General features: G+C 37.0%; 1 protein-coding gene across 11 annotated transcripts; it reads left to right on the top strand.

Moving 5' to 3' along the window:
* The first annotated feature begins 312 nt into the window (after positions 1 to 312).
* On the top strand, positions 313 to 6,583 carry LOC112733020 (uncharacterized). 11 transcript variants are annotated; one of them, XR_011863540.1, is made up of 12 exons: positions 313 to 765; positions 1,147 to 1,996; positions 2,146 to 2,234; positions 2,467 to 2,537; positions 2,625 to 2,692; positions 3,793 to 3,902; positions 4,486 to 4,570; positions 4,996 to 5,035; positions 5,287 to 5,353; positions 5,538 to 5,594; positions 6,087 to 6,250; positions 6,344 to 6,583. XR_011863540.1 is itself a non-coding variant. In XM_072198771.1 (12 exons), exons 7-11 carry the CDS (start codon positions 3,898 to 3,900, stop codon positions 6,128 to 6,130), a joined length of 231 nt encoding a protein of 76 aa, XP_072054872.1. In that variant the 5' UTR covers positions 430 to 765; positions 847 to 917; positions 1,147 to 1,996; positions 2,146 to 2,234; positions 2,467 to 2,537; positions 2,625 to 2,692; positions 3,793 to 3,897; the 3' UTR covers positions 6,131 to 6,250; positions 6,344 to 6,583. The 11 variants fall into 11 exon arrangements, 2 of the variants coding, with proteins under 2 accessions (XP_072054871.1, XP_072054872.1); XR_011863538.1 differs by having other exon boundaries at positions 5,244 to 5,353; XM_072198771.1 differs by lacking the exon at positions 5,287 to 5,353 and adding an exon at positions 847 to 917 and having other exon boundaries at positions 430 to 765.
* The last annotated feature ends 2,935 nt before the right edge of the window (positions 6,584 to 9,518 follow it).

Raw genomic sequence — 9,518 nt, 5'->3', positions numbered from 1 at the left:
TACAAGAAAAAAGGCCTCTGCCCACTCTTTTTTGTGCTACGCTTTAAAAGCGTGGCCAAAAGTGGTCTATGGTCACGCTTTTGTGAGGGTAGCGCTTGAATAGAAATTTGGCCACGTTTTTTTTGCTACACTTTAAAAGCGTGGCAAAAAAGGTCAATGGCCACGCTTTTATAAGGGTGGTAGTTGATGCGAGATTTAGCCACATTTTTTTTGTCACGCTTATAAAGCGTAGCCATAGAGAGATTTCGGCACGCTTTTAAAGCATAGCAACATGGTTTTATTATTATGGCATTCGAAAAGCGTAGTCGTTTCCTACAAGCCTTTTGGCACGCTTCAAAAGCGTAGCCAAAAGGTTCCTCCAGGAAAAAAATTAAAAATTCTTGTATACCCTTCAAATTAAAATGTTTGAGTGTTATAACTTAATCTTTTGAAATTAAAGATTCAGAAGCTCGTATACCCCTCAGAAGCTCATATATCCTTCTTCATTCAAAGACCCACGCCGTAAGCCCTAACTCCTCCTTCTTCAAACATTAAGCCCTAACTCTGACGACACTCGACGGCGACGAACGACTCCTGCGACAACAACACTCCGACGAAGAACTACTTCGACAACACTCTGTGAAGAACATAGCTGTGCTCGCAATGCCTCCGCCGGCAATCCCTCTTTCGGCACCCCTAACCCCTTCGGCGCCACTCCCTTCCTGCTTAGCTTTGGAAGAAACTAGAATCTCCAGGCATTCATTGATCTTAGCTTCTTGCTTCTTTGTAAGTCCTGTTCTTATTCCTTTCTTTTATTTCTTTTCCTATTTCACACTTTCAGTCATCGATTTTCCTATGGTTAAATAGGATTTGAAAAAGTTTTAAAACTTGTGAAGAATATGCATGGACTTACCCGCTGATGAAGAATGCATCATAGGGTAGGTACAATGTCTTTTGGAAACCCTGTTATGTTTATTGGATTTGATGAAATAGAATTCTGTATTTGATTCAAGTTTAATTTAAGTAGCAAGTCTCTGTAATCAAACCGGTGCATATGAGCTGGTTATGGTTGTGTTGTGTTGAATGTGTTAGTTGAATTGATTTATTTTTTTGGTTAATATTATTTTTGGGATCTCACATTTTGCCATGATGGTTGCTTTGTTGCAGGTTTGTGCCTCCTCTTACATCACAGAAACATATTGTTTCTGATAAGAAAACAAAACAAAACAAAACAAAACCAAAAAAAGAAAGAAAGAAGACCATATAGATTATGACAGTAATAGTTGGATTTGGGAGGGGGTATACAACCACCCACATGTGTTGGGTGGTCTAATGGTTACAGCAGCCTTGCTGGGACTGTCGACGAGCTAGTTTGGGGGGATGACCAACCCCTGGTCTAATTTGGGGATTTTCACTAAGAAGAGATCCGGTAAGAGGTGTGTTCGGGTTTACATGGATGGTTGTTTTGATCTGATGCACTATGGCCATGCCAATGCACTCAGACAGGCAAAAGCTCTAGGAGATGAATTGGTTGCGGGTCTGGGGAGTGATGAGGAGATCCTCGCCAATAAAGGCCCATCTGTTTTGTCCATGGAGGAGAGGAACTAATATTTGGTCCTTTTCTATTTTGCTCCTAGTGATTTTCTCTTAGACAAAATCTAATTCAGCTTAAACATAAGACTAGAGACTTTGTAGCAAGGGAATAAACTTGTTTGTTTGAATAACTCAAATGTGCCAACATTGTAAAAGAATTAATGTTGAGAATGTATTTTGTCTTCCACGCTGACCCTTGTCAGTGGATTGAAATGGGTGGACGAAGTCATAACCGATGCTCCTTATGCAATTACTGAGGAATTCTTGAATCATCTTTTCTATGAATACAACATTGACTATGTCATACCTGGGGATGACCCTTGTCTGCTTCCAGATGGAACAGATGCTTATGCTGCAGCAAAGAAAGCTGGCCGATACAAGCAAATTAAACGTACTGAAGGAGTTTCCAACATAGATATTGTTGGTAAGATTTGTCTCTTCTTATGTTCGAAGATAGCAGAAATCTTGTGTTGTTGATGGATAAAGTTAATTTTCTTGTTCCAAGTGTTATATTGATAAAAATTGGGTGGTAGGTAAAAGCTAATTATGTGTATGATCTCTGTTTCTATACAGGAAGAATTATGTCTTTGTTAAAAGATCAAAAAGCTTGCGAAGATCTTAATGATACTGATGCAAAACCTCAAGAAGAAAGCAAGCCAAAGGTTTCCCACTTGTCCCAATTCCTACCAACTTCCTGACATATTGTAATGTTTTCAAATGGCAAGGTTTTTTTATGATCAATGCTTATATATCTCGACTTGCTGCGACAGACACTGATTTGAAATTTATGCCACAATCATTGGTTTCAAGATGAAAATATTTTGAGCGAATTTTCTCATTAGTTTTTGGAAATATTTTGCATGATAATTCATTGTGGCTTCATCCTCATTTAAGGGCCTGGACCTGATGCTCGTATTGTATACATTGATGGGGCATTTGATCTCTTCCATGCTGGGCACGTTGAGGTATACATGAGTATTCTATAGGTGTGCAACAGTCAAATAGCATTATTTGATATGGCTGTCTTAATTCAGTATTTCCTGTTCTCTCAGATACTTAAGAAGGCTAGGCAGCTCGGAGATTTTCTTCTTGTTGGTATCCACTCAGACGAGACTGTGAGGTATGCAATTTTTTATCACGTAAAATTGAAGTAACAGCTATGATCCAAGTTAATACTACTGTTTTAACTCTTTCCTAGTAGTCAATAGGCATTTGGTTTAAATATGCATGTAATGTTGTTACAAAGAATTTGATCCTTGTTACTTATTTAGCCTAAAATATGTTTTGTTTTGTTACTTAAGTTCACAACTATAACAGGTTTTGGGATCACGTTTCTGTGTCTGAAATGGGAAAATCCTTGGTTTTTCAGCTGCTGCCTCTGCTTTTTTTATTTTTGATTTTTTTCAACCTCTCCTTTTGCTTTCTTTTTTTTAATGTATGTGTTTTTTGAAGCCTCACAAACTTTAATTTTAAGTTTCAGGTTTTCTTTTTCTTTGGAGAGAGGAGAGAGAGGAGAGGAGAGGAGATGAGATGAGAGGTTATTCAGACTAGAATTGAATATCCCTTCTTATTTCTTTCTTTTTCATTTGCTGGGACTTCTTAGTTCTACATTTGCTAAAAAAGCACACTGCTTTGCAGCTCTCTAAATTATTTCAAGATTTTTTCCATTTTCTTCTCGTAAAGTTTCTTATTTGGAAACCACCTTTACTACTTAAAAACTAACATGTGAACTTATGAATTGAGCTATGAATATGAAATTATATATTATTTTTTGTGGAGGGGGAAGCGGGCCGGGAGAGGGGGTTTCATAAGATTATTTATGCAAATGAACATTGAATGGACCCATGAATGAACGTGGTTAGATAGTTGTTTTTGGTCCCCTTATTGTATAAAGTACTTAAGTATTTTTAATTGAAATAGAGAGCTTTTGATTGTCCATAATTTATCATGGGCTGCATTCAGGCCTAAAGGGTCATCATGGCTTTAAAATAATAGAAATTCTTTTCATTTTTATCACCTCCTGCGGTTACGTACTGGCCAAGAAAAGTGCTTCTAATGTAAGTCTCATGACCACTTTGGACTAAAATTCCATTTGTGGTGAAGTGTGTAATGTAACAGTTGTCTATGTTAGTTCTGAGTGAGTTAATTACTGAAATGCCCCCACCTCTGAAGTTTGAGTCTAATAAGAGGTCCTTGAAGCTTATGTACTCAAAATTGTAGGGAGGAGAACGGGAACTCTCTGAGTTAGCTCCATTGTTCTCATTATTATTATTATTATCATTAGAAGAAGAAGAAGAAGAAGAAGAAGAGGTTGGTGAGAAATCGATGAGGTACCCATCTTCTGGAAAGTTATTTGAGGCTCTTATAGTTCCACCATGTATCTGATTTCATCAAATTACAAACAAAATTTCAAACTCAATTGTTATGGTACTTTGAAAAAAAAATGTACTTTGATTTGACTTTTTTTACTTTTACTTTTTACATTAAAAATGAGTTTAATTAGTATGTACGATAAATACTATCATTTAATTAGATATTTATGTTTGTGTGATTTTTGTTGATGTCACAATACAAAATTAGATGTTTATGTAAAACAATTTTATGTTAAAATTATACACTAACTGAATTTTAAAAAGAAATGATAACAAAATTGTTTTACAAAAATATCTTCTAAAAGCACATTAGAAATTGTCATTTTCTTGGTGTAGTTATACCAACTATTTAACCATTGTGACAAAAACATATCAAGACTAATTAATTACCTGCATTCAAGCAAAAGGGTGTTACTTAAGGGCAATAGAGTTAAACACTGTCCACTATTAGATTCCTATAGAAATATCTCTCATGTCTAGATTCTTTTTTTTTGTAATTCATCATGGGTACACTATATTTACCATGTGTGTGATGATGCAGGATATACCTGGGTTCTTTTAAACTGCTATGCTTTCCATGTATGTTTTACAAACAAAATATTGTTCTCTATTCTCTATTTTTTCAGGTGGGATACAATTTTTATGTACTTTTTTCTATTTTTGAACTTTCTCTTCTTTAATGATATGGGATCTGGAGCATAATATAGCTATTTTCTGTTACCTGCTTCGTATGTGATGTTGTGGATGGTTGGGCCACTCGCAAATTCAATCAAGTTATAAGCTTTCTTATAGAGCTCATACCAATTTTATTCTATCTGTTTATATAATTCTTTGACGAGTGTTATGTACACATTATCTGTTTCTAGTAAAGTTTTGCTGAACTGGTATGATTAGATGTTGTTTTAAAAATATATTGGATTCAGACTTAGGGGCTTTGTGGCATGTCTTGACCACAGAATGGGATAGCATTTCCTCTATACTAACTTGTTTAGTTTAAAAAGGTAACTAGTCTATTTGATAAATAAATATTAACCTGATTTTCTTGATTCAGTGTCGACCTTCGGAGCTGTTCTGGACATGGTTACAGACAGGTTATCTCTATCTCTTTCTGTTTCTGCAAGCCAAAGAATGCGTTGTTAAACTTATAGTTCTTTACATTGTTTGATTTTTGTGTTCTTTGAATTAATGTGGCTTTCTTAATATCAGAATTAGCACTGCTTGTCTACTTGTTATTCTTTCCCAAGTTTACAAGTAACATTTTTTTCCTTTTTAATTGTTCATAATTTGCTGTCATTTAAGCATGGGCATGTAAACCTGGCTTTTGTGCTGAATTTGTGTAAAGGCCTGGCTTAATCTTCTTGTCCCTTGCTAGCATTAGATATTGCTAGCCAGTGGCTGTAAATGTACAGGTAATTCATGTCAACTTTGTCTTTTTGTTCTTCTTTAACTCAAATTTTATGATCCTGCATTTGCTAGTTTGGGGATGATGTTCTTTAGCTGCATTTTATTAGATCCTGCATTTCCCTTCTCTTTTTCAAGCTCCTGCTGACTCCCTTTTTTTCTTCTTCTAACGTTTGGATTTTCTAATTACAGACACAATTTTTGATTCTCAGGCGCATACAGCTCACCATCTTCTTCAGGCTAAGAGAGGTTTGCAATTTCTTAAACATCTTTATGCTTTTAGATCTACCAACATATTTTATTCGAAAATTGAAAACAATAATAGATGAATTATATGGATACACCTAACCACATTTCCTTTCCTTTTATTGTTGAGATCAGTCTGCTCTGTGTGAGGATTTTCATTATTCATTTAGAGAAAACTCTAACTTCAAATGTGACTCGATCTGCCATTTCTGATAAGCTCTTGTATATACAAACAGCACAAATACTTATGAATAGTTGAATAACGATTGCTATTAAACTACTTCAGTTATGTTGATTACTTATTTGAGATATCCATCTTTATAGGATGTCTTAGTATATTTTCATCACTTCATGCAAATTTAGTGCATTACCTGTATCTCTGATCTAGTGCATTACCTGTGTCTCTTGTTAACTTTGTGAAATTAAAAATATGGATCATGATTATGAAATAGTTGTTTTTCTTTCCTCTGGATTTTGATGAGATACTTGTGGCAGGTATAATGTTGCTATGTATGTGCTCATGCATACAAAGAAAGTAGGACTTCTTTGGAAGCAGAGTTTACACGAACTTTGCCGAAAGAACTCATGTAGAAGTGTCAGGGCATTATTTTGGAGAACAAATTCTGGTCACTACATTGTTTGGTTCCCACTATCACAATGTTGGTTTGCTATTTGCAATGTCTGGTCACTACTTTAAATGTTCAAAAAATATATAAGTGATAAGAGTCTAACACTCTTATGATATTTTCCAGGGGCTAATGACTTTGGTCAACTAGGTGATAGAACCGAGGAGTGAAGGAAATATGTAAAGAAAGTAAAGCCATTAGGGTCAGAGTTTGTAAAATCTGTCTTGTATAATTCTTAATTCTCATTGAAATTCATTTTTGTTAATGCTTGTAAATTTTATGTACGCGGCTATTGCATGTATGCAGATGACATTGTTGTAGGCTTTTACCAAGTATTGAATGAAGGAACATAAATTTGAGTATTCCCATGTAGGCTTTTACCAGATTTTTTTTTTAAAATTTGATTTAGCTATAGCCACGCTTTAAAAGCGTGGCAATAGGTTTGTATCTAGGCACACAACTTAAAAAACGTGGCTAGATCTTGTTATTGGTACGCTTTTAAAGTGTAACTGTATGTCTCTATTGGCACGTTTTTAAAGCGTAGCCATATCTTGCTGTTGGGACATTTTAAAAGCGTAGCCATAGTTGGCACATATGGCCACGCTTTTAAAGCGTGGCGATCTTTAAAAGTGTGGCAAAAAATAAAGCGTGGTGATAGAGCAACCGGCACCCTTGCAGTTGTGGCCCTTTCAAAAGCGTACTAGTAGCTCAAAAAGCGTGGTGAAAAGCTATCGCTACGCTTTTGTTTGACTTTTTGCCACGCTTTAAAAGCGTAGCAAAAAGTTTGTTTTCTTGTAGTGACATGATCATGACTCTAGACTGAAAGAAAAACAAAATGAAAATAAAATAAACAAAGTTGAGTAAAGTTAGGTTGCCTCCCAACAAGCGCTTCTTTAATGTCATTAGCTTGACAGATAACTCCTTTCAAGGAGGAAGATAGTCATAGAGGAATAAATCTTCACTCCTTATTGGGAACTTCCTTCTTGTGCTCTCAGGGAATAGCGTAATACGCTCAAGAGACATGATTTTATTCACTGCCTGAGGCACGGTTTGGCTTACAGCAGTATGTTGGTGTCCCTTTTTGTCACTTTCCTCTTGCATGGTGAATACCATGATAAGATAAGTGAATACCACCATCTTCCATGGTGAAAAGCCCTCAGTAGGGATATTCTTGTTTTTCCAGCCCCTAGTTATCTCCCTTCTGGGGCCTTCCTCCTTTGTGGATAGTGTACATCCAACATCAAACTTATTTTTGGTCTTAGGAGGGATTGAGTTAGTTCCATCCAAGGGAAGAGGCTTGGATGCTGAATCCTTTATGCAAGTGCCTCCTTTGTCAGGGGGTAATCGAGGGTCAAGGACCTTGAATACCATCCAGTCCCTATGCAAGGTAATCCTTGTTCCCTTTTGGATTCCCAGCTTTTCCATTACTATACTTGACCCTAGGTCACACAGAGCCTTCTCAAAGGTCATGGTGCCTATAGTGCAAGGAATCAAAAAGCGTCCAGTGTCTGGAAGCTTCTGAGGTAGCTCTTCCTCTAAAGGCTTTGTACCAAACAGTTTGGCATTTAGCTTTACGAGAGCTCTTAGGTGCCGAGCAACTTGCTCTTCCCTAGTGTATTCATCCTCACTTGAGGATGAGTAGTCATCAGAACTCATACGCTGCAGAAGTGCATTCAAAGGAACCTCAATAGTTTTTATGGTTTCCTTTGGTTCTGAGATAGAGGGTTCTTGAGTGGGCTTTAAGATCTCAAGGGGTGTTCTCTCACTAGCGTTCAACTCCAGCTCTGTCAGCTTATTGGGCATTGAACGCCCTTGCTGTCCACCCTGACTGGCGTTCAATGCTAGTCCCTCTAGTATTCTGAGTGTTGGACGCCTAGCAGGGGTGTCCTTGCTGACGTTTAACGCCACCTTCCCTATTGTATGGACGTTGAATGCCCAGTGAGGGCTTCCTCACTAGCGTTGAATGCCTTCCTAGTCTCTCTAGACTTGGCCTCTGCCCCAGTGGAAGGTATCAGATTTAAACTTAAGCCAAGATCATACAGGACTTTGTAAAAAATGATCTTTCCAGTAATCCATAGGATCTGAAAGCTCCATGGATCTGGCATCTTCCTTGGCAGCTCAGGCTGAATTAGGATACTATACTTCTTAGTATGTATCTCTATTTCATCTTCCCTTAGGTCCTTCTTTTCAAATACCTTTGTAAAAGAGATATTAACTTGCAGTTCCTTAAGGGCTATTGGGGAATGAGCTAACTGCTCATCTGCCAGTTCTTTCTGCATGCCAAGGGAATGTGGCTCTTGAGGTTCTTTTATCTCTACAGGACAGAGATTTGTGATTATCACAGACACCTCTTGTATGCCAGATGAGCGGATAATTTATACGCTTTTTGGCATTGTTTTTAGATAGTTTTTAGTAGGATCTAGTTAGTTTTTAGTATATTTTTATTAGTTTTTAAGCAAAATTCACATTTCTGGACTTTACTATGAGTTTGTGTGTTTTTCTGTGATTTAAGGTATTTTCTGGCTGAAATTGAGGGACCTGAGCAAAAATCTGATTCAGAGGCTGAAGAAGGACTGTAGATGTTGTTGGATTCTGACCTCCGTGCACTCAAAATGGAATTTTTGAAGCTACAAGAGTCCAAATGGCGCGCTCTCAATTGCGTTGGAAAGTAGACATCCAAGGATTTCCAGAAATATATAATAGTCCATACTTTACCCAAGTTTAGATGATGCAAACTGTCATTTAACACCAGCTTTCTGCCCTATTCTTGCGTTAAACGCCAGAAACAAGTTGCAAAGCAGAGTCAAATGCCAGAAACAAGTTACAAACTGGCGTTTAACTCCAAAGAAGACCTCTACACATGAAAGCTTCAATGCTCAGTCCAAGCACACACCAAGTGGGCCCGGAAGTGGATTTCTGCATCATTTACTCATTTTTGTATCCCTAGTAACTAGTCTAGTATAAATAGGACTTTTTACTATTGTATTTTCATCTTGGAATCTATCTTTGATCAGTTTATGCAATCTTAGACATTGGGGGCTGGCCTCACAGCCATGCCTGGACCTTTATCACTTATGTATTTTCAACGGTGGAGTTTCTACACACCATAGATTAAGGGTGTGGAGCTCTGCTGTTCCTCGAGTATTAATGTAAGTACTATTGTTTTCTATTCAATTCATGCTTATTCTTATTCTAAGATATTCATTCACACTTCAACCTGATGAATGTGATGATCCGTGACATTCATCACCATTCTCACTTATGAACACGTGCCTGACAAACACTTCTGTTCTACCTACGA

Source organism: Arachis hypogaea, chromosome 1, assembly GCF_003086295.3.
Source record: "Arachis hypogaea cultivar Tifrunner chromosome 1, arahy.Tifrunner.gnm2.J5K5, whole genome shotgun sequence".
NCBI classification, from domain to species: Eukaryota; Viridiplantae; Streptophyta; class Magnoliopsida; order Fabales; family Fabaceae; genus Arachis; species Arachis hypogaea.
Note: the sequence above shows the minus strand (reverse complement) of the source record. Positions and strands in the feature narration are given on the sequence as shown.